General features: G+C 39.8%; 1 protein-coding gene across 3 annotated transcripts in view; it reads left to right on the top strand.

Moving 5' to 3' along the window:
- The window catches only part of Ttn (titin), a 275803-nt gene that overhangs the window by 144468 nt on the left and 106924 nt on the right, over positions 1–24411 (top strand). For 2 of the 3 annotated variants that reach the window (XM_076569742.1, XM_076569741.1), the window contains 54 exons: positions 40–123; positions 233–316; positions 427–510; positions 619–702; positions 786–869; positions 1102–1185; positions 1714–1794; positions 1902–1982; positions 2099–2179; positions 2296–2376; positions 2489–2569; positions 2691–2771; positions 2881–2961; positions 3071–3151; positions 3262–3342; positions 3455–3538; positions 3837–3920; positions 4020–4103; positions 4213–4296; positions 4407–4490; positions 4599–4682; positions 4766–4849; positions 4973–5059; positions 5197–5280; positions 5407–5490; positions 5628–5705; positions 6080–6163; positions 6614–6709; positions 6989–7066; positions 7250–7327; positions 7533–7616; positions 8791–8874; positions 9062–9142; positions 10040–10114; positions 10499–10612; positions 11924–11992; positions 14194–14274; positions 15159–15233; positions 16066–16155; positions 16727–16789; positions 17105–17194; positions 18316–18363; positions 18792–19193; positions 19335–19613; positions 20070–20345; positions 20683–20822; positions 21123–21249; positions 21347–21610; positions 21984–22250; positions 22379–22642; positions 22731–22870; positions 23019–23145; positions 23265–23531; positions 23643–23909. In XM_076569742.1, coding sequence (XP_076425857.1) covers positions 40–123; positions 233–316; positions 427–510; positions 619–702; positions 786–869; positions 1102–1185; positions 1714–1794; positions 1902–1982; positions 2099–2179; positions 2296–2376; positions 2489–2569; positions 2691–2771; positions 2881–2961; positions 3071–3151; positions 3262–3342; positions 3455–3538; positions 3837–3920; positions 4020–4103; positions 4213–4296; positions 4407–4490; positions 4599–4682; positions 4766–4849; positions 4973–5059; positions 5197–5280; positions 5407–5490; positions 5628–5705; positions 6080–6163; positions 6614–6709; positions 6989–7066; positions 7250–7327; positions 7533–7616; positions 8791–8874; positions 9062–9142; positions 10040–10114; positions 10499–10612; positions 11924–11992; positions 14194–14274; positions 15159–15233; positions 16066–16155; positions 16727–16789; positions 17105–17194; positions 18316–18363; positions 18792–19193; positions 19335–19613; positions 20070–20345; positions 20683–20822; positions 21123–21249; positions 21347–21610; positions 21984–22250; positions 22379–22642; positions 22731–22870; positions 23019–23145; positions 23265–23531; positions 23643–23909 — 6264 coding nt within the window. The remainder of the gene's footprint in view (positions 1–39; positions 124–232; positions 317–426; positions 511–618; positions 703–785; positions 870–1101; positions 1186–1713; positions 1795–1901; positions 1983–2098; positions 2180–2295; positions 2377–2488; positions 2570–2690; positions 2772–2880; positions 2962–3070; positions 3152–3261; positions 3343–3454; positions 3539–3836; positions 3921–4019; positions 4104–4212; positions 4297–4406; positions 4491–4598; positions 4683–4765; positions 4850–4972; positions 5060–5196; positions 5281–5406; positions 5491–5627; positions 5706–6079; positions 6164–6613; positions 6710–6988; positions 7067–7249; positions 7328–7532; positions 7617–8790; positions 8875–9061; positions 9143–10039; positions 10115–10498; positions 10613–11923; positions 11993–14193; positions 14275–15158; positions 15234–16065; positions 16156–16726; positions 16790–17104; positions 17195–18315; positions 18364–18791; positions 19194–19334; positions 19614–20069; positions 20346–20682; positions 20823–21122; positions 21250–21346; positions 21611–21983; positions 22251–22378; positions 22643–22730; positions 22871–23018; positions 23146–23264; positions 23532–23642; positions 23910–24411) is intronic. The other variant, XM_076569740.1, reaches the window with a different exon arrangement.

Here is a 24411-nt window from a genome sequence, read left to right as displayed (position 1 = left end):
GTCAGAAATCCTAATGCAGTTGCACTAATCTCTTTTAAGTGCCAGAGGTACCCGAAGAGGTCCTCCCTGAAGAGAAAGTGTCCGTGGTGCCCCCTAAAAGGCCAGAAGCCCCACCTACAAAAGGTATTTCTCACTAACCTTAGGGTTCATGAAATCTAACTCTTGCACTCTTGAGAATATTCGGCCTCCTGCTCTCCTAAGTCTAAGTGAACTTTCACTAATCTCTTTGAAGTACCTGAGGCTCCCAAAGAAGTTGTTCCTGAAAAGAAAGTGTCTGTGGTGCCCCCGAAAAAGCCAGAAGCTCCACCTGCCAAAGGTACTTGTCACCGACCTCAGGGTTCCTAAGACAAAGCTCTTCTACTCTTGGAAAGATTTTTGTCATGGTACCTTCATATGTCTTAAATGTATTCACTAATCTCTTTTAAGTGCCAGAGGCACCCAAGGAAGTTGTTCCCGAGAAGAAAGTGACAATTGCCCCTCCTAAAAAGCCTGAAGCCCCACCTGTGAAAGGTATTTGCTCTTGACCTTAAGCATCATAGCATCTAAGTCTTCCTGTCTTGAAAAATCCATCCTAGTGGCCATCACTGGTCCTAAGGACAGTTTCACTCTCTCTCCAAGTGCCAGAGGCACCCAAGGAAGTTGTTCCTGAGAAGAAAGTGCCAGTCACCCCTCCTAAAAAGCCTGAAGTCCCACCCACTGAAGGTAGTCACCCCCATGTCACTGAGCTTGGTAGTGTCCATTTGTGTTTCCTCTGTCTAATCATGAAAATACTAATATCTTTGAAGTGCCTGAGGTGCCAAAGGCAGCTGTTCCCCAAAAGAAGATACCTGAAGCCATCCCCCCTAAACCGGAAAGTCCTCCCCCTGAAGGTACAGTCAGAACTACACTCAGAGGGCGATAAATATCGATTCTAACCAAAGTATTACACGTTGGTATATAAAGTGTATATATATATATATAATACTATATAAATGTATTAGTGCATTAAGGTAATATAAATAAAAATGTCAGCAACTGTCTAATATGTCTTACATGATTATATACTATAGACATCAATTGATTTAGCCTTTTCTAAACACAAATTACAAATTATCTTTGAAGTGCCTGACGTGCCAAAGGAAGTCACCCCTGAAAAGAAAGTTCCAGTGGCTCCTCCGAAGAAACCTGAAGTTCCACCTGCCAAAGGTATGTGTCCTTACATGTTGTTGAATACCTGTGTTGGGCTGGGGAAAGTGTGTTCCAGGGTCTGGCCACCAGTTTTGTTAACTGTATCAACCTGAATAAACATACCACTGGTGTGCCCTTTATAGTTCTAACTAAAAGCTACTAATATCTTCAAAGTTTCTGAAGCAGTTGTACTTGAAAAGAAGTTGTCTGTACCCAAAAAACCTCAGGTCCCACTTGTGAAAGGTAATTTACTACCCCACCCCAAGAAAAAAAATACCTTGTAACCCTCAATATTCTTATAAAATGTACCTTTGTAGTCCATAATTTCTGAAACTACTAATGTCTTTGAAGTGCCTGATGCCCCTCAAGAAGTTATCCCAGAAAAAAAAAAATCCCAAGGCACTGCCCAAAAGGGCAGATGCCACACCTGTCCCAGGTACATGCCACCTGAACTAGCATCAGAGAGGTTTCTCTCCCATTTTTGAAAACAAATGTAGATTGTTGTCTTCACTAACCTGCGTGGTAAAACTACTAATATCTTTTAAGTGCCTGAAGTTCAACATATCGTCCCTGAAAAGAAAAGACCAGGGACATCTCCTAAAAAGACAGAAGCCACACCTGTCCCAGGTACTTGTCACCCAGACCTTCTCAGAAGACCTCTCTCCCATTCTTGAATGTAAATGTAGTGCATTATTGTTCATTAACTAAATATAAAACTACTAAAATCTTTTAAGCGCCTGAAGTCCAAGAAATTGTCCCTGAAAAGACAAGACCAGCAGCACCTCCTAAAAAGCCAGAAGTCACACCTGTCCCAGGTACTTACCACCCAGACCTTCTTAGAAGAGATCTTTTCTCTTCTTCTGTACTTCAAAACCAATGTAGACCATTGTCTTCACTAATCTAAGTGGTAAAATTACTAAAATCTTTTAAGCGCCTGAAGTCCAAGAAATTGTCCCTGAAAAGAAAAGACCAGCAGCACCTCCTAAAAAGCCAGAAGTCACACCTGTCCCAGGTACTTACCACCCAGACCTTCTTAGAAGAGATCTTTTCTCTTCTTCTGTACTTCAAAACCAATGTAGACCATTGTCTTCACTAATCTAAGTGGTAAAATTACTAAAATCTTTTAAGCGCCTGAAGTCCAAGAAATTGTCCCTGAAAAGAAAAGACCAGCAGCACCTCCTAAAAAGCCAGAAGTCACACCTGTCCCAGGTACTTGTCACCCAGAGCTTCTTCAGAAAAAAATCTCTCTTCCATTCTTGAAAACAAATGTAGCGCATTGTTCTTTATTAATCTAAGTGTAAAACTACTAATATCTTTTAAGTGCCTGAAGTCCAAGAAATTGTCCCTGAAAAGAAAAGACCAGCAGCACCTCCTAAGAAGCCAGAAGTCACACCTGTCCCAGGTACTTGCCACTAGACCTTCTTAGAAGAGATCTCTCTTCTGTGCTTGAAAACAAATGTAGACCATTGTCTTCACTAACCCAAGTTAGTAACCTAAGTGTCAAACTACTAATATCTTTTAAGTGCCAGAAGTTCAAGAAATTGTCCCCGAAAAGAAAAGACCAATGGCACCTCCTAAGAAGCCAGAAGTCACACCTGTCCCAGGTACTTGTCACCAGACCTTCTTCAGAAGAAATCTCTCTTCCATTCTTGAATGTAAATGTAGTGCATTATTGTTCATTAACTAAATATAAAACTACTAAACTCTTTTAAGTGCCAGAAGTTCAAGAAATTGTCCCTGAAAAGACAAGACCAGCAGCACCTCCTAAAAAGTCAGAAGTCACACCTGTCCCAGGTACTTGTCACCAGACCTTCTTCAGAAGAAATCTCTCTTCCATTCTTGAAAATAAATGTAATGTATTATTGTTCATTAACTAAATATAAAACTACTAATATCTTTTAAGTGCCAGAAGTTCAAGAAATTGTCCCCGAAAAGAAAAGACCAATGGCACCTCCTAAGAAGCCAGAAGTCACACCTGTCCCAGGTACTTGTCACCAGACCTTCTTCAGAAGAAATCTCTCTTCCATTCTTGAAAACAAATGTAGCGCATTGTTCTTTATTAACCTAAGTGTAAAACTACTAATATCTTTTAAGCACCTGAAGTCCAAGAAATTGTCCCTGAAAAGAAAAGACCAGCAGCACCTCCTAAAAAGCCAGAAGCCACACCTGTCCCAGGTACATGTCACCCAGACCTTCAGAAGAAGAAGAAATAACTGGCTCACTCTTGGAAAGCTTTAGTTCATTGCCCATTCCTAACTTCAATCCATAATTCCTACTGTCTTTCAAGTGCCTGTAGTTCATCAAGCAGTTGTCCCAGAAGAGAAAGCTCCCACAGTCCCACCCCCAAAATTTGAAGCCCCACCTATGACAGGTATTTTTAAGTCCTTGTCTTACTCTTCAGAATGAATGCCTTCTGTTCTTGAAAACATTTCTAGTCCATTTACCTCATTGCCCTACATAAAAGAAAAACTACTAATCTCTCTTAAGAGCCAGAAATTGTCCCCCAAAAGTAAACAGTGACACCTCCTAGGAAGCCAAAAGTCCCGCCTGTTACAAGTACTTGTCAGTGACCCAAGGTTTCAGAAGCTATACTTACATTGCTCTTGAAAAATAAGTGTGGTCTTTGGTCTCCATAAGACCTAAGTATAATCTCATTGGTCCCTTTGAAGTGCCTGAGGTGCCCAAAGAGGTCATCCCTGAAAAGAAAGTGTCCCTGGTGCCTCCTAAAGAACCAGCAGCTCCACCTGTCACAGGTACTTGTCACTGGCCTGAGATTTCACAACATCAAACTCCTTTTGTTCTTCATCCTACTTGTCAGAAATCCTAATGTAGTTGCACTAATCTCTTTTAAGTGCCAGAGGCACCCGAAGAGGTCCTCCCTGAAGAGAAAGTGTCCGTGGTGCCCCCTAAAAGGCCAGAAGCCCCACCTAAAAAAGGTATTTCTCACTAACCTTAGGGTTCATGAAATCTAACTCTTGTACTCTTGAGAATATTCGGCCTCCTGCTCTCCTAAGTCTAAGCGAGCTTTCACTAATCTCTTTGAAGTACCTGAGGCTCCCAAAGAAGTTATTCCTGAAAAGAAAGTGTCTGTGGTGCCCCCGAAAAAGCCAGAAGCTCCACCTGCCAAAGGTACTTGTCACCGACCTCAGGGTTCCTAAGACAAAGCTCTTCTACTCTTGGAAAGATTTTTGTCATGGTACCTTCATATGTCTTAAATGTATTCACTAATCTCTTTTAAGTGCCAGAGGCACCCAAGGAAGTTGTTCCCGAGAAGAAAGTGACAATTGCCCCTCCTAAAAAGCCTGAAGCCCCACCTGTGAAAGGTATTTGCTCTTGACCTTAAGCATCATAGCATCTAAGTCTTCCTGTCTTGAAAAATCCATCCTAGTGGCCATCACTGGTCCTAAGGACAGTTTCACTCTCTCTCCAAGTGCCAGAGGCACCCAAGGAAGTTGTTCCTGAGAAGAAAGTGCCAGTCACCCCTCCTAAAAAGCCTGAAGTCCCACCCGCTGAAGGTAGTCACCCCCACGTCACTGAGCTTGGTAGTGTCCATTTGTGTTCCCTCTGTCTAATCATGAAAATACTAATATCTTTGAAGTGCCTGAGGTGCCAAAGGCAGCTGTTCCCCAAAAGAAGATACCTGAAGCCATCCCCCCTAAACCGGAAAGTCCTCCCCCTGAAGGTAATAATGAAACCAAACTACTATCTTTAAAAAGATTAAATGTCTCTTGTGAACATCGTTTTTGTTGACTGTGTCATACATCCCAGTCAAGTCTGTCACTAAAAGGGGCCACTGTCTTTAAAGTGTATGAGGAACCTGCGGAGGAGATTGCCCCAGAAGAACCCCCAGAGGAGGCTGTGGAAGAGCCAGTGCCAGCCCCACCTCCGAAAGGTACTTGGCCAGTCAGCTGCCCTGCCTTTCTCTGCCTTGACCCTCTGGTCCTCCGGTTCTCACGGTGCGGGCTGCTTGGGCGGTCTTTCTTCCATTTGTCTTTGCTGCTTCTAAAGTATAAACCCTGCTATCTTTGGTGACAGTGCCACCCAAGAAACCTGTCCCTGAGAAGAAAGTGGCCCCTGCTGTTGCCAAGAAACCTGAACCACCACCAGCGAAAGGTATTTTCGCTGCTGTTAACTTCCCGCAGACTGATGTCTGGTTCTGAAATGTCACGTTCCACTACTGTTCTTAATGATTCCACAACATTGAAACTACAAGTTCACACCTACTAATATCTTTTAAAGTGCCTGAGGTGACCAAGAAAGCTGTCCCTGAAAAGAAAATGCCTCCTGTGGTACCCAAAAAGCCAGAAGCCCCACCTGATAAAGGTACATGTGGAGGTGGATTATTGGATGGAGGCGGGAATGAATGGTCTCCAGCTCTTAAACAGTGTTTTGTTCTATGTGAATGTGATGAGTGGCCAGTGCTGATTGTTCATGATGTTAAAATACTAATATCTTTAAAGTGCCAGAAGTTCCAAAAGAAGTTGTCCCAGAAAAGAAAGTGGCTGTTCCCAAAAAGCCAGAAGCCCCTCCAACCAAAGGTACATGTCAGTAATCAGACCCTTCAGCAAGGTACTCTGTCTTGGTCCCCTCCGTCACTCATTGTCAAAGTCTTTGTCAGTTTTCTCGTATTCACACCTGTAAAAGTGTTTCTGGGAATTTAGAGTTTACAGAACTTTTTAAAACATCACCACTTTAAACAAAATTTAAAAGTTTTACAGTCATCATTTTGTAATTCTTAATATCCCTCTTTTCGATCCATACTAGATGAAGATCCAAAGGACAGGTACTGACCTTGCCAATTTTGTTCTTGGGTCTATCTGTCTCTGGGTTAGCTAAGAAAAATGTGAAGTTGAAATGCCATGCCATGTATTTCTCAACTACTCAAAAGTAAAACTAACTAATATCTTTAAAGTGCCAGAGGTGCCAAAGAAACCTGTCATTGAAGAGAAACCAGCCGTTCCTGTTCCCGAGAAAGTGGAGTCTCCACCCCCAGAAGGTACATACTGGGCCATCAGTGAGTTGCCGTTTATAACTATTTATAATTCAGGCATCATTTGTCTCCTTTTCTTGACTCCCTCGCTTTCTCTCCTTCGGTCATTTACTGTTCTTGTTTTTCATTATCTAAGTTAGCATTGATCTCCAATTGCCAGTCAGCAATGGCTATCCAGTTATAGGCTACCCAGGTCACTGTGATCTGTCTTCAGCAAAGTTCTCTAATGTACATAAGAAATGAGATGGGAACATTAATGAGTGTGAATGAACTTAAAAAACAAGAGCTTTTCCAAGCATTCAGATAGGTACACACCGATGTCAGGCAACTGGGATAGGTTTCATATTAATAAAAATCAAAGCAAGGGGAGAAATCAAGATTTCTGTGGTTTGGATGTTTGGGCACTTTGGAATTGTGTTCCACATACTGAAATACAATTGACTAATATCTTTAAAGTGTATGAAGAACCTGAAGAAATTGCTGCTGAGGAGGAGGAGCCAGTCCCTGTTGTGGAAGAGGAGGAATATGAAGCGCCACCTCCACCTGCAGCAGGTATCAGTCAGGGTCTGCTGCATAGACAGAAAGTGTGGTCACGTGACCCTTACATGTCTTACATACCATAAGGCAATATCTGTCTTCTACCTTCTTGTGTGAAATTTGCCACTGCTGGCCAAACAAAAACAAAGACAAGAAAAAAAACACATTATTTTCACTCATGAAACTTACAGAATTTTATAAAACACTTACCAAAAATATATGTTTTTAAATGTGTTTATCACTTGATTTGTACTTGCAAATACCTGTTCCTAAAAGAAATTCCTATTCTTCAAGTGCCTGAAGAGCCTAAGAAGGTTGTCCCAGAGAAGAAATTTCCTGTCATCAAAAAAGCAGAACCTCCAGCTCCTAAAGGTACTTCTGTTAAAACAAATGTTTACATAATTTCTATGCTGTCTGAAAATCACAGCTTCTTTGTTGTGTGTTATGCTGCACTGCGTCTATCAACTGCCGTCTATATGTTACGATGTTGTACAGGCTTGTAGAGTTAATGTGACTCTTATACTTCTCTATTAAATGCTACTAATATCTTTAAAGTACCTGAAGTACCAAAGAAGGTTGTGCCAGTAAAGAAGGTTCCCGTCGCTAAGAAGCCAGAGCCACCAGCAGCTGAAGGTACTCACATCATCACTGACATCATTTTGTAAAGCTTATTCTAAAAGTGGAATCCAATAAGTGTCCTCCTACTTATGACAATCGGAGGCAAAATTGCCCATATTTGTTTCCATTAACTCTAATGCCACTCCATTAATTTATAGTTATTGTTACTCTTGAAATGTTCTCAAATTACCTTTCTAAAACAAAACTAATATCTTCAAAGTCCCCGAGGTGCCGAAGAAACTTGTTCCAGTCAAGAAAGAACCTGTGCCTGTCACCAAAAAGCCAGAAGCCCTGCCAGAAAAAGGTAGCTGCCTGGAGGAAGCATGTCTTGCCAACCACATAGCATCTGACCATAATTTCTTAAATCAAAAAGCCTGAGCTATGCAAAACCACATTTCTTAGAGAAAGGGGAAGGTGGTGGCAGCAGAAAGAGAAAATGAGGCAGAGAAACTGATCCCTGTGTTGACACAGTCCATGTTATAGGGGGAGCGGGGAAAGGCATCAAACAGCTCTGTTCACCATATTTGGTTGAATATTACTATTACTATCAAGAAGATATGGCTTTAGAACATATAAAACATGCTCCCCTCTTCAAGCAACTTAAATATGATGGGAGCATAGGAAGATCGGACAACTCTATAGGTCAGAACATTTCCAAACAGAGTACAGTGAGTAACAGACACAGAGACCAACAAAGAGCCAGGTAAAGACATCATAGAGCACTATAAGAAAGAAATGGTTTTAATTCTGATATTTTTTTACATATGGAAATTAGGAAATGGGGTATATTAAGGCAAAGGGGTCTAAAAGTTCAAGGACTCTCAGATAAACAGGGTAATTTGGGTGAGGATTTGTAGAACATTTTGGAAGATAACATATGTAGAGAGGGGTATTCTACAGTAATAAGATTTGCCTTCACTCTGTAGGCATCTGCAACAGGAGGCGTCACAGGTTTTGAAGAATATAAATGATTGGATTCGGGCTATAGAAAGATAACTGCCCATAGCGCCAAAAGAACAGGATCCTTATAGGAGTTGAGGTTAAGGGACCAAGAGAATAATTCACTGGATTCTGGACTATTACTAGAAAGAAATGGTGAACATATTCTTTATTTTTCAGGCATAGAAGTTAGCAATGTGCATTCGGAGCTTAAGGTCAAGGTTAGAGATGTAGATTTTGAGGTCATTTGCATTAAAAAAAAAAGAGTTGCATTTGCAGGACTAGTTCCCCAAACACAATAGAGCAATTATTTTCTCATGTGTCATTGTATGAAGATGCAAAGAAACGAGGAAGGCTGAGAATACACTCTCATATAACTAGAATGCCCCAAAGGCTACAATGACTCAGAAACCATTTTCCCCATTGCGTCTTCTAAGATGAAGGTTCCCGTTCTCTACACTGTGTTCTTTGCCAGCCTTTGGAAGACTCTTGCTCATCTTCTAAGTTCTTAATGATAAACACAATTAATCTCTTTAAAGTGCCTGAAGCACCCAAGAAAATTACCCCAGAAAAGAAAGTGTCTGTTCCTGTGCCTGAAGAGGCAGAAGCGCCACCTGCCCCAGGTACACGCTGCTCCTTAAATCTTGGGAAGATGACACCAGCTTAATCACTTTGCCTTAGTTACTGGTGGATCTTACAGATTTATCTGTTGTCTGTCTTGAGATAGCTGAGTCATGTGTTGTAAGATGTAACTTAGCAGCTGCAGTGTTCTGTTCCGAATACAGCCTAATATGCTATACTGTTTTTAAGTTGAAGAGCCCCCTGAGGAGACAATCTATGAAGAGAAAGCAACCATTACCATTGGTAGAAAAGAGACGCCCCCTGTTGAAGGTATACACATACATAAATGTCTGTCCCTCATCCCCTGGAAACTTAATGAGACAAAGGTGACATTCCTGCTTAAATTATATACAGGGTGACATTCCTGCTTAAATTATACGTAGGGACATCCCTGCACACATTTGACTACTTTTTTCTTCAAGCAATTATGCTTCTTTTGAATTAGAATCTTCCATTTGCTTAGTCTCAATGATAGTTAACCATTCTGAAAAGTATGGTTTACTCATGCTCATGTTGATTACATCAGTTAATTACATTGGATCCTCAAGGAATTGCCAGTAGTGAGTTTCAAGCCAGCTCATCTACCATCAACATAGTAATAGACAGTTCAAGTGTAAGAAAATTAACAACTGGAGGCTGGGATGTAGCTCAGTGGTAAGAATAATTCTCTACCGTAGGTAAAACCTTACACTTGGCCATGCATGGTGGCACCAATGCTGGCCTTTAATGCCAGATTTCACAAGGCAGAGATAGGTGAATCTCTGTAAGTTTGAAGTCAATCTGATTTACATAGTAAGACCTGGTTTTAAAAAAAAATACTAAGAGAAAGAAAGAAAAAAAGGGAGAGGAAAGGAGAGGTGGAGAGGAGAGGAGAGGAGAGGAGAGGAGAGGAGAGGAGAGGAGAGGAGAGGAGAGGAGAGGAGAGGAGAGGAGAGGAGAGGAGAGGAGAGGAGAGGAGAGGAGAGGAGAGGAGAGGAGAGGAGAGGGGTCAATGCCCAACACCACAAACAGAAAAAAGAAATGGGAATCTCCCTCTTTTCCAGCAACCACCTTGCGTGGGTGGTATGTTTATGTTTTGTGACTCTTTGCGTCTATGTGAAATCTTTGTGTGTCTGCATGAACACCTTCACGTTACAATCTTACACCCTTTGTTGACATTCTTTAAAGAACGTGAAATTGAAAAGTTTATCCAACCTGAAGAGCCTGAACCTGAACCAGAGCCAGAAGAAACCCCAGTGCAAGGTATCTAGTTAGTTGGCTTCAATCTTCATCGTCATACTCTTCATCTTGACCTGTATATGTTCTGTGTTGTTCTGTCTGTACAGTGGGTCTTTCCATCTCTGTGTAAAAAATCTTTAAGTGCGCATCTGTTCTTAAGTTGTCCTGTATTTGTGCTCTGTGTAATGTAAAAGTGGCTCATCTGGATGCCTGTTTCGTTGTTTAATGTTTTTATTACGTATGTTATCACCTGTGTGTATAGTGTTGGTATTTTATGTTTTATGTTAGGACACTGATTGCACTTGTCAAAATACATGATTTTCTTCATACATAAATTTCTACCACATTGAATACATACATTCTAGTTCATATTTTCATGCACTAACACTTCTGCAATACTCTTTCAAGAACCTGAGCCTGAAAAGAAGGTTATCGAGAAACCAAAACTCAAGCCAAGACCCCCAGCACCTGCTCCTTCTCCACCTAAGGAAGATGTAAAGGAGAAAATATTCCAACTTAAAGGTACAAATTGCTGCTTCCAATGACTTGTTAACCTGCTTCAAACTTCAGCCAATGGAAATGTTGCTTTCAAGAAATGCATTGCTGCTGGGAGTGCATATGTTCAGATATGGCCATGCTGTGGGAATTGCATGGTATGTTTCTACTACCCCAGGGGTGGTCCTGGGTTATGCTATAATGCCATGCCTGCTGCCCCAAATGTGAGACAATTCAGTGTCCTTGACATCTGAATGCAGATGTGAGCAGCATCCTTGACATCTGAATGCAGCAGCTACCCAACTAACTTTCCATGTGGAATGGCAAAGAAGGTCTTTTTATTTGAAAGGCTGATTGCTGTGCCTATCTTGGTCGTAAGCATTGGAATGTCTAAAAGTCTTTGAAAGATATTTAACATTTGGGTAGAAGTCCAAACTTTGCTCTTAAAAAACAGCATGCTCTTTTAAATATAAGTATATATTTGTGGTATTTAGCAGCTGGTGTCCATACACCATGAAAGAAGTACACCATCAACTCAACACTGCTGCTTTCCAACTTTTTTTTTTTTTTTTTTTTTTTTTTAGCCCAGTAGAAACCCAGTTGTGGTCTCCATGGTCCTCATTGTAGCTGGGAATTGTCATTCTTAATACATTTGGTATCTAGCACCTCTTTATCAAACTTTTCATTCTTTGTTTTATTTTTCTTTGAAGTGACGCAGTATTATTTAATATCTTGAATCTCATAAGTACATTTTCTGATCATTATGTCTTACATGATAAACACACGTGCTATGGTTTTATTCTTTTTATTTTCATATTTTTTTAAAAGCTATCTTTTTATGCAATGTTATGTTTCCTGATCTGAAATGTTCAGGTATAATTTTATACAAGGAATTTTCTTATACGTATTTATATATGCACAGAGCCAGAATCTTCGAGAGTTACTTTTGGTGACTCTTGCCCTGCTCACACCTTCTTGGGTTTTAGGTGACAGGTAGAGAGGCAGGCTCCTCTGATTGTGACCCATCTGTTGATTAATGGTTTGTGGGGACACATACTTGAATACAGTTCCTATGGTGCAAAATGTCCTCCTGACGAACAGAAACTCTCTTCTTTCTTGACTGGTCGTTCCATACAACACAACCATGGAGCAAAACCGCACTTTGCTCTGGCTTCCCGGCTTCTTTCTGAATGTTCTTTGGTGGCTGTTCTTGGCTGTTACTAATGCTTTCTGGTTCTAAGAGAAGCTTGGCTTTGATTCTTGCAGTTAAAAAAAAAATCATTTGCTTTAGATTAAGTACACAAATAATAAAAATATATTCTTCAAAATTCTTTAAAGCTGTTTCAAAGAAGAAAGTTCCTGAAAAACCCGAGGTTGTGGAAAAAGTGGAGCCTGCACCTCTAAAAGGTACCTCCCAGACTAGCCAAAAACAAACGCAAGGCCACCTCTCCGTCCGACTCCATGCTCTCTCTGTGTTGCCAGAGTGCTCTTCCAAACCCCTCTTTTTCTTAATGATCAGAGAAGTAGGATAGTTGCATTCATTTCTTGTACTTTTGTGGCTTTCATGGTCCTGGCTCATGAGTGTTGGGTGCTTCCAATGTCTCTCATCAATTTCATACATCATGTGGATGCATATTGTTTATCTGTGTCTTACATTTCCATATGTCTACTTGCATTTTTTAAGCTAAATAATACCAAACTCTATTAGTTAGATGAAATTGATATCAGGAGACATCTTAGTTCAAATTGCTGATAGTAGTAATAAGCTTTTGGGGGTTTGCCTGGACATCAGCATTTTAATCTGTGTGAAAAGTGCCACACATCATATCATCATATCCCCCTGGCATACTGTTGGACAATCCCTAGGGATTTCCATTGCCCCTGACTTACCCAGCTCTTTCTTCTCACTGAGACATTCTCCCAGGTCCACAGAGTTTCAGAGAAATACCATTATTACCACAGATTATTTTCCAAAGTAATTTCCCTTTGAATAGTATTTGCCCTATTTAACCCATAAATAAAAATAAGAAAATCATACAAATCTAGAAAATATCAATTAAAAATAAACAATGTTTCTAATAAGTTTATGGATATCAGAGTTCTGGTAACCAACACATCCTGGCCCAGAAATCAAATCTGTTTTTGGTCATGCTGGAATTTTAGAATAATTACCCACATGAGCATACATTTCCTGATTCATAAAATGGAGCTTCTAAGTAATTTTGATCAACTAAATTATTATATTTATAAATTATTAAAGATTAAATTAGTATGTAATAACATATGATTTCTTTAAAAACAATAGCCACAATAAAAATGAGTCTCACTCATCAATATTTTAAAAATAAACTAAAAATATAGAAAAACAAATGCATTAATATACTTTCATTATGTGTATTGCATAAATAAAGAAATGTATGTTTTTGCAATTTCAACTTACATTACTATATAGGTTCAATCAATGAAAATAAGTTTTGCATTAAAAATACTGATAATTCTTGTGCAAGACATGGCCAAAAGATGGTGCAAAAAAAATAGAAAAAAAATACTAATAATTCACAAATAGTAATTGAGATCAGTATAATTTATCATAGTTATTAAAAATTTTAATGTTCAGCTAAAAATCTTACTTCAAACATTTGTAATTATCAAACATGATTATTTTAAATGAAGTATACATTTGACTCTTATGTTTCAAATTTTGAAGTAAGATTTAAGCAAAATGATCTTTATCACATTAAAAGAAAATCAGTGAACTGCTTAAGAGCACCAAACAGGAAATTTTATAGAAGTATCTAAGAAACCCAGATTGATTTTGATTGAACAAGACTGCACACCAAAAGGAATGACTTCAAAGCAGATCACTGATCACTGGGTTCTGTTTTGGTACAGTCTTTGTATTTAACAGCGATGGAGTCTGCTCTACACCATGGCATTGTCCCTATGTGTGGTGTTCACTATAGAAGCAAGAAGACATTTATAATTCCTTACTCATTTGTATTTGCATTCAAAAAGATTGTCTTACTCATGAATAATTTAGCCTCTAATACTAGCTTTGAAATCAGATCATCCCATAATTTTAGTTTTATTTTAAAGGAGACCTTTTAGAAATATGCTTTTGTTCAGAGAGTGAAAAACAATCTTTCTTCAGTGTCAAGGTCCACAGCACATTCTTTGGTTTTCTTTTCCCATGAATGGAAAAGATGAAGCAATGGCAGTCAGCCCTGGCTGCATTCTGTGGTATATATGTTGGTCAGAGGAACACTAAGGTGGACGTGGGCAATTAAAACTACAGATCAAAACAAAGATGCTGTGGAGAATCCTTGCATTTTGATGAAAGATTCATAAAGCCATTATAGACCAACAAGTTCTATACTCACTAAAATAGATTTGCAGTCAGTGTGATTGAACTTTCATGAAACTGGGTAGATGCTTGCAGAGCAAAGAACTTCAAGTCTATCGTTTGCTTTTAAAATTTGTAAATTTATATGCAAAAGAAATTGTTCCTTGACATATTCTAGTTAACTGGTTTGAATAGAGTCATTTTTCTCATTAAAATTTCATTTTTATATGAATTCACACCAAATTTAAAATCATATCCTTTTAAGTGCCTACAGCCGAAAAGAAAGTTCGCAAATTACTTCCTGAACCTAAGCCCCAGCCAAAGGAGGAGGTGGTCCTGAAAAGCGGTATAGTACTTCTCTCCTGGGATGTCAGTTTTCAACAGCTTAAAAAATGGACTCACCTGAAAGCTCACAAAATACTTCTGCCCGTTGATTTTATTCTAGTTAGAGTCTCTATCAAAATTTGAATGTAGTTCCATTAAAAATTAAAGGTTATCATTTCTGAGTCTTTGTAAAGAGAAGGTAGATATTTTGTGAGCATTCATAGTATTTTAACATTGATATTGTTAACAGGTGTAACTAAACTGATAATATTCTAACAGTGACAGTGAGTGTCATTTTTCATAACCAAATTGTGAAATAAAATATACTCAACTTTTAAGATACTGTATACATAACTACTTAAGCCTAAATGTATTCAATTTCAGTATGATACAAGATCACCACAACCAATAACACTTTTTATAAAACTAAACATTTCTTTCCTATTAAGTATGAAAGACATAGATGCAGGAGACTCATGAAAGATAGAATTCTAACCTTGTCTTCTTATGGAATTTTTGATCTCTAAGCTACATGACTTTAGATTTCTGCACTTAAACTAATTTTTATTTAAATAGTAGTCAATGAATTATGTCTAATTATTAGAATTTATTGCTATTCAAATAATTTATTACTTTTATTTGAGCCATTTTGCCCCATAGTTGTCTCTGGGCAGAGTATCTAGAGAGATATGAAGTGTTTCTAAGTCTGATATGAATTAACATAACAAATTTTGACTTGGTGAATATGAGAAATAAAAGCATTTTCTCATAAATGCTAATCTTCCACTGTGCTGGCTTGCATGCTTTTCATTGTCCATTCTTTGTCCATTATCTGTGTTCATCAAGCTTATTCAACCTTGTCATTAGCTCCTCTTGGTTTACATATAAACCTTTTTGTCTTTTAAGTTCTAAGAAAGAGACCCGAAGAAGAAGAACCTAAAGTAGAGCCTAAAAAAGTAGAAAAAGTTAAAAAACCAGAAGGTAGGAATCATTTTCATAAATGGCAATTTATGAAATTCTCTTTCAACAAAGTGGACATGTAATAAAAGGTTTATTTTGTAAACGTAAATGAAGTTCAACATAAACATAGCTTCATATTTCATCTGTCTGTAATGTATATATGTTCCATTGTCTGCTTTCTGTTTCAATATTTTACAGTCATTTCCAAATACAAAAACTTCTTGGTCTTTGGGCTAGAAATAAGTATAGCATCTGTTCTTCTCAGTATTACAATTTCCAGATCCATTCATGAATTTCCCCATTCTTGATTATCATTATTGTTGTTGGTTTGTCGTCTAAGTTCTCCCCATGGCAATGGCTGGAATCATCTAGTTGGCTATGGAATAAATTCATGGGAGGGGGTTAACAGTGCTTCCTAAATCTGGGAACTCTTAGATGGTATGATGTCTACCATCTGCCTGTTGTCAAAGGGAGTGATTACTGAGATTTGGTGAAACTGGTTTCGAAGTGGGGAGATACCAGAAGTTGGGACCAAGGAGAGAGAGAGAAGGGGAGGGGAGGGGAGGGGAGGGGAGGGGAGGGGGAGGGGGGGGAGGGAGGGAGAGGAGAGAGGGAGAGGAAGGAAGGAAGGAAGGAAGGAAGGAAGGAAGGAAGGAAGGAAGGAAGGAAGGAAGGAAGGAAGGAAGGAAGGAAGGAAACAGAAGCACAGTCATGAGAAGAAATAGAGACTGGTTTATAAAATATGATTTGTATAAAAGCCACCACTAGCATTTTTGAGAAATGATTTTTCAGTCTGAGTTTCCAGGTAACTTGCTTTCTAAACTAACATTAGACAATGACCTTCTTTCCTTAGTACCACCACCACCTCCAAAAGCTGTCGAAGAAGTTGAAGCTCCTCCAGAGCCTACACCAAAGGAAAGGAAAGTTCCAGAACCAGCCAAAGGTATAATTCTCCTGGCACATTCTTGGTTGTCTCTAAGAATGCATCCACATAGCATCACAATATCATTATACTGACGTCACGACCAGTCATCATGCATATCCTGTTTTCTTCACCGTTTCTGTGCAATTTGCTAGTAATCACAGCTTGTTAAATAAATTACAAGGGATGGGCAATGAGCTGAATAACAACTTCAAATCCAATCAATTTTTTTTTTTTTTGGTTTTTTTTGAGACAGGGTTTCTCTGTGTAGCTTTGTGCCTTTCCTAGAACTCACTTGGTAGGTAGTCCAGGCTGGCCTCGAACTCACAGAGATCCGCCTGGCTCTGCCTCCCGAGTGCTGGGATTAAAGGGGTGCACCACCACCGCCCGGCTAAATTTTTTAAAGTATTTTGTTGAACATGAAAAATGTTTAGATCAAATATTTGATTTGATAACCATATATGTATATAAACATTTGATAAACACGTCCTAGTATCCTTGTGTACATTAAATTAGCTTACTTACAGTTTTGACTTTGTGAAAAACTTACCAAGTATTATGATAACCTGATTATTTCTGTGAATTATCTTAGTTCCTGAAATTAAGCCAGCAATACCTCTCCCTGGACCTGAACCGAAGCCAAAGCCTGAACCAGGTAAGCAAGCTTATCCTCAGGGTGAGTGAGTGTTCCTTCAAACTCCACTAGAATAACACACAGCCATTTGGGGGAGGGGAAGACAAGAAATTTATGTTTTTAGATTAAAAGTGATATACATTCAATAAAAATATAAAAATCACTGTGCTTCAATTATTTCTGATATCTCAATATGTTTAGATAGTGCTCTCAGAAAAAAACTAGCTATTTGAAGAGTTCAACATTGCACCATGAAAGGCAGCATACCACCAAAGGTGGTGGTTGTAGGAGGTGACAAGTGGCCGCCTTAAGACAGTGGGCGTCTTCTCTCCACAGAGGTGAAGACGGTGAAAGCTCCACCCTTGGAGCCCACGCCCACGCCCATCGCTGCCCCAGTGACTGCACCCGTGGTCGGAAAGAAAGCAGGTTTGTATCCTGGCTATCTTTGGGCTAGCTTGTGTGGGTGGCTTCACACTGGACAAAAGTTTGAGCATCCTGTCAAGTTCAGGAGTGTGTGGTAAACGCTTACGTTTTCTTCACCTGATACACTCCCCCAGGGGCTATATACTGTTCAGCCTTGATATCTATAGGTGGATTTAAATCAGTAGTAATTTTTTTAAATGTACTAAACAGTGTAGCCATCTCAAGTTCAAACTTAAGATACTGACTTCCGATATTTGAGCTCTTCAGTGTTTTGTCACTCAGGTGGTAATTTTAAAACTAAACCTGACTGCATGTGTGATTGCTATCATTATACACATCCAAAATGGTTAATCAGTGACAAGTTGCTAAGTCACTTTAACTTTTTACTTGAAGTTACCCACAACTTTTTGGGTTTTGGTTGTGTTTAATGGTGGGAAAAAATATAGGATGTTCTTTTGAATGTAGTTTAATTATTAATATTTATGCTACATTTAATCACCAGTATTTATGATTTATGCTTTATTTAGAAAAAGGTAATGACTCTCCCTGGGCTAATGTCCTTAGTCTTCTCTGGATTTATTAGTCTACTCAATTTATGTACCAACGCAACATAAAAGGACTTTTGGTCATTTCTGGCTCTTTTCCTGTCACTTATTAGGAAAAAATTTTAGTTTCTTTGGTTCATATAACCAACATATAAAATATCTTGTAAAAACAGTTTGTATAACTAATCAAGGGCAAAACCCCTTCTCAGAGGTCAGTAGTGAGCCCTCCAGATATGGAAAGAGAATGATACTTGTCAAAAGTTTTGTTTTTATTTTTATTAATTATAATTGTTGGACTCCAGGCCTTGCACATGCTAGCAGACACTTAACCAATGATCTTGACTCCAACCTCGAAAAGAATTTCTTTTAGTCCTAAATTTGTTGGCAGTTTAACCTGGTTACATTGATTTTAGAACATGCCTTCTTTGAAAGTATTCTCCATAGAAGCCATATAAATGAAACCGGCTTCTCTTTATATATTAATATATATAACAAAGAACATGACTCATCCCACGTGGTTTCCTGAGAAGAGTGAAATAAGTATGAAAATTACACAAATGCTCATCTTTTTAATTTCAGAAGCCAAACCTAAGGATGAGGCAGCCAAGCCAAAAGGTCCCATCAAAGGTGAGTTTCAAGTTCCTCGGACCTGTGGTAACATTTTGCCTTGTGAATTCCCAGACTTTACACTCAAAGGGAACTGTTTTCAAATTTTATAATCTTGATTTCCGACATTGCTGCTAGTATTATTCAAGTAGATGTTGTGAATAAAACCAAATAAACTTTGCCATGACGGATTTCTATCTTGATTTTTTCATTCATATAAATTTATTTATAACAAGTAAAATAATTGTAAATTAATGTGGATATTTTACACTCAGAACTGAAACTTGAGAAAAAGTTGTGCCTATTCATTCTTGGGCCTTTTCATCTTCCTGTCTGACCTCCCAATTGTCAAGTCTTGGTTTCTCTATTCCTGTCTTCTCATCACTTCACATACACATTGTGATGCCTATGGAGAAGCCCAGTTAACTTTCCACTCTGCTTTGAACTAGGTGTAGCCAAGAAGACTCCATCACCAATAGAAGCTGAAAGGAAAAAGCTCAGACCAGGAAGCGGTGGAGAAAAACCTCCCGATGAAGCCCCATTCACCTACCAACTGAAGGCTGTGCCACTGAAATTCGTGAAAGAAATTAAAGACATCGTCTTGACAGAGGCAGAGTCTGTGGGGTCTTCTGCCATCTTTGAATGTTTGGTCTCCCCATCCACCGCCATTACAACCTGGATGAAGGATGGTAGCAACATCCGTGAGAGCCCAAAGCACAGATTCATCGCAGATGGTAAAGACAGAAAGCTGCATATCATTGACGTCCAGCTTTCCGATGCTGGTGAATACACCTGTGTGCTACGTTTGGGAAATAAAGAAAAGACCTCCACAGCCAAACTCATCGTAGAAGGTAACTTGCAGTTCTGCACATGATCAGTCTTAAATTTTACAACAGAGACCTCAGTAGCAACCTTCATTTTAATTTCAGACAAAATCTCCGAGTTTTATTTCATTGAAAACTTTAAATGTATTTGATTGAAATTCTCCACAGAACTTCCTGTTCGTTTCGTGAAAACACTGGAAGAGGAAGTCACGGTGGTCAAGGGGCAGCCATTGTACTTGAGTTGCGAGCTGAACAAAGAGCGAGATGTGGTCTGGAGGAAGGATGGCAAGATTGTGGTGGAGAAAGCTGGCAGGATTGTGCCGGGTGTCATTGGCTTGATGCGGGCCCTCACCATCAACGACGCAGATGATACTGATGCTGGGACATACACTGTAACTGTGGAAAATGCCAACAACCTGGAATGCTCTTCCTGTGTGAAAGTAGTAGGTGGGTACATGTGAGGCGGAGCTGAGAGGGATGCTTGGGCACATGAATTTGAGACCAGTATAGGCAACAAAATGAGATCTAGATCTACATATATATAATATATATAGCAAAGATAGAAATATATTTTATTTTGTTAAAATATAGCAAAGAACTATAAAAAAGAATATGTATAGTAACTAACTTACTATTATATAACTATATGTGTATGTATGTATGTATGTATGTATATATATGTATATATATATATAAAGTTAGTTCTTTGCTATGAAATTGTTCTTTTTATGCTAAGACAACAGAATAACTGTTTCCCAGTGTCTGAATACCAGAAATATCATTGATACCTTATTTAAAAGGAGCAATATCAGCATCTCGTAAATTACATCATTTCCTGAACTTTTCCTATTTCTGAAATTTCCCAAAGAACTCATTTATTCTTTCTCCCTTTGTTTCCAACAGAAATCATCAGAGAATGGTTGGTGAAGCCTATCCGAGACCAGCATGTGAAGCCCAAGGGGACGGCTGTTTTCACCTGTGACATCGCCAAGGACACACCAAACTTTAAGTGGTTCAAAGGATATGATGAGATCCCCTTGGAACCAAATGACAAGACTGAGATATTAAGAGAGGGCAACCATCTCATTCTCAAAGTTAAGAACGCTATGCCAGAAGATATTGATGAGTACGCCATAGAGATTGAAGGGAAAAGATACCCAGCAAAGCTGACGCTTGGAGGTATAAGAATCTTACCTGTTACTTGGAAAGATAAATTCTGTGTGTGCATACAGCAAAACATCACCCCCAAATACAAAACTGAACTGACAGACAAACCTACACAGAGGTAGCAATAGGCAGACTCAGTGGTTTTGCTTGGTTTTTGTTTTGTTTTAAAGAGTGATCTCGTGATGTTGGAAGGGAAAAGGAGTGGGTAGGAGAAGAATTGGAGGAGGGAGGAATCAGGGTGGATTTGATCAAAATACATTATACACATATATGAAGTTCTTCATTTTAAAAAGTGACATATGGCTAGATCGTCTAAAGCCTTGTGTTACTTTATCTCTGATTGACACAGAGCGTGATGTTGAGCTGCTTAAGCCAATAGAAGATGTCACCATTTATGAGAAGGAAAGCGCCAGCTTCGATGCAGAGATCTCAGAGGCTGACATTCCTGGGGAGTGGAAACTGAAGGGAGAACTTCTGAGGCCCTCACCTGTGAGTACCTCCCACCGGAAGTTACCAGCCATGGGAAATGACTATAGCCTCATTTAAGTTCATTAAGTTCAGGCTTCATTAACAACAGTGGGCTGGGGTTTCTAAACTCCCACAGGAGGGAAATTATCTAATGCACTCTTTGTGGACAACTTGGATAAAGTTTGGTACATTTTTCAAATGGCCATGTTTGTCTTTTATGTTCATTATTTGACGCTGAATAGAAATCTATACAAGAAATATTCTCTAGGGACATCATCTCATGTGAATAGTAATGAAAGCTGCTGGGGTTATTTTTTTCAGACTTGTGAAATCAAAGCTGAAGGCGGGAAACGCTTCTTAACTCTGCACAAAGTGAAACTGGACCAAGCTGGTGAAGTCCTGTACCAGGCTTGCAATGCAGTCACAACTGCCATTTTGACAGTCAAAGGTACAGGGCTTTAGAACTCCAGGAGTGGGCTCAGCTTCCTTTCCCCGTCCTCTGCAGCTGAAACATCTCATTTTTTTCTTACTATTTGATTTTCCAGAAATCGAACTTGACTTTGCTATACCCCTGAAGGATGTGACTGTCCCAGAGAAGCGGCAGGCTCGGTTTGAGTGTGTCCTCACCCGAGAGGCAAATGTCATATGGTCTAAAGGGCCTGATATAATCAAGGCATCTGACAAATTTGATATCATTGCTGATGGAAAGAAACACATGCTTGTCATCAACGATTCTCAGTTTGATGATGAAGGGGTCTATACTGCAGAGGTGGAGGGCAAGAAGTCGTCAGCACAGTTATTTGTGACAGGTAAACAGCCCATCAATCATATCTAAATGTTATATCCAGTATGTAGGTATCCTTGTTTGATTTTCCAATGAATTTAAAGACAGGATAACAACTTCTAAGAGCTAGCAATTAATGGCAAGTGTCACGACTACTTTCACAGTGTCATAGAACATACACACACACACACACACACACACACACACAAAATAAATAAACCATTCCCCCCCCCAAAAAAAACACTTAGCTTTTAAAATGAAGAATAACCCCATGTATAAAAAAAAAACAAAACAGATAAATGCCTCATGAGGTAGCTGCGTTTGACCCACACAGAGTAGTGTAGGGTCTTTCTGTGGGTGACCTGCATTCCTGAAAGTGTTACCTGCTTGTACCGTAGGCATAAGACTGAAGTTCATATCACCTCTGGAAGATCAAACAGTAAAAGAAGGTGAAACAGCAACTTTTGTCTGTGAGCTCTCTCACGAAAAAATGCATGTAGTCTGGTTCAAAAACGATGTCAAGCTGCACACAACCAGGACGGTGCTCATGTCTTCTGAAGGAAAGACTTATAAACTGGAAATGAGAGAGGTGACACTGGATGACATCTCACAGATCAGAGCTCAAGTAAAGAACCTCAGCTCCACAGCCAACCTGAAGGTCTTGGGTAAGTGGGACCAGCTTCCCAATGGGTAGCAGTATGTATTTCCACCACCACCACCACCCCCAGGCTGTTTAATAGGCTCCAGTCTCCACATTTTTTTTTCTGATGATATGCTTGGGTATCTCTGGCAGAGGCCGATCCCTACTTCACTGTGAAACTACATGACAAGACTGGCGTGGAGAAGGATGAGATCATCCTCAAGTGTGAAGTGAGTAAAGACGTGCCAGTGAAATGGTTCAAAGATGGGGAAGAGATCGTGCCTTCGCCCAAACATTCCGTCAAGACCGACGGCCTGCGCCGCATCTTAAAGATCAAGAAGGCGGAGCTTAAAGACAAAGGCGAATACGTGTGCGACTGCGGCACGGACACCACCAAGGCCAATGTCACTGTTGAGGGTGAGTTAGCCCCAGATTTTAGTTTTCCCATCTCAGAGGCTGCGGTGTATTGGGCTCGGTCCCACTCACAGAACCTTGTGTCTTTCAGCGCGACTCATCAAAGTGGAAAAGCCTCTGTACGGCGTGGAAGTGTTTGTGGGCGAAACCGCCCGCTTTGAAATTGAGCTGTCTGAGCCTGACGTGCACGGCCAGTGGAAGTTAAAGGGGGAGCCTTTGACTGCTTCTCCTGTAAGTGACCACAGCAGGGCCGGTCAGATATGAGGGGCTCGCTTGTTTTTTGTTTTTTTCAGGTCTCCCGTGCCCCAAAAGTATAATTCCTTGGTGACTTGCAGGAAGTCCTGTATATATAAATGCTGTTTATGTTCACTCTTCATAGGACTGTGAAATCATCGAGGACGGGAAGAAACACGTCCTGGTTCTCTATAACTGCCAACTGGATATGACCGGGGAGGTTTCCTTCCAGGCTGCCAATGCGAAATCAGCAGCCAATCTGAAAGTGAAAGGTACGCTACGCTGGTGGACACCTTTTAGTGTTTTCTATGCAAGGTTTCCTGCTGACACAGAGTTGGTGGCGGTGGAAGCAAGCATGCTCTGATGTAGTCTGCTCCGGCTTCTCTTTCAGAATTGCCGCTCATTTTCATCACGCCTCTCAGCGACGTCAAAGTCTTCGAGAAAGATGAGGCTAAGTTTGAGTGTGAAGTATCCAGGGAGCCCAAAACCTTCCGCTGGCTGAAAGGAACCCAGGAAATCACAGGTGATGACAGATTTGAACTCATCAAGGATGGCACCAGGCATTCACTGGTGATCAAGTCAGCCGCTTTTGAAGATGAGGCCAAATACATGTTTGAAGCAGAGGACAAACGGACCAGTGGCAAACTGATCATTGAAGGTGAAAATTCTTTGTTATATCGGCTGCCTATAGAAGTATATATTCTTTGCATTTAGTTTTACATTCCCTTGTTAAAGTGAGGGAAATAATGAGTTGGGTTCTCCTTGACAGGAATCCGCCTCAAATTCCTCACCCCACTTAAGGACGTGACGGCCAAAGAGAGGGAAGAGGCCGTGTTTACCATAGAGCTATCTCATGACAACATCCCAGTGAGCTGGTTCAAGAATGACCAGCGCCTGCACACCAGCAAGCGAGTCTCCATGCACGACGACGGGAAAACGCACTCCATCACGTTCAAAGACCTGTCTATTGACGACACCTCCCAAATTAAAGTGGAGGCCATGGGCATAAGCTCGGAAGCTAAACTCACCGTACTGGGTAGGCATTTCTTAAAACTGAATTGCATTCCATCAAATTCAACGGAAAAGTGTGGAGTGTGTGTGTGTGATATGAAATAGTCTTCTGAGTGTAATGCTGCATGGAAATGTGCCTAAGAAACCACCACATGCATTGGCAAGTGTTTCTGAAATACATGTCCCCCAAAATACAGAGAAGTAAGGTGATCATCATTTTCTTAGACCCACAAAATAGCCAAAATCAGATTAAAACTGGATTGTCATGTTAAATAAGAAAGCATAAATACATTCTCTTTCCTCTGTCAAAATTCCTTCAGAATAGTAGCCTTTCAAGTTTCTATAGAAAAAGGCTAAAAGAATTTAGTAAATCTCATTAGTCTCCTTGGCCCTTTCCATAAGAAAATCCACGTATGAAGCCTAATGCATATAGACACTCTCATGGCAAACTATTGCTACATTGGAGAGGAGGGGTGTAAATCTGAAACTTCAAGACCTGATAAGAGTGGATAAGAATTTGGAAACCT

This window comes from Peromyscus maniculatus, chromosome 4 (assembly GCF_049852395.1).
Source record: "Peromyscus maniculatus bairdii isolate BWxNUB_F1_BW_parent chromosome 4, HU_Pman_BW_mat_3.1, whole genome shotgun sequence".
Taxonomy (NCBI): Eukaryota; Metazoa; Chordata; class Mammalia; order Rodentia; family Cricetidae; genus Peromyscus; species Peromyscus maniculatus.
Note: the sequence above shows the minus strand (reverse complement) of the source record. Positions and strands in the feature narration are given on the sequence as shown.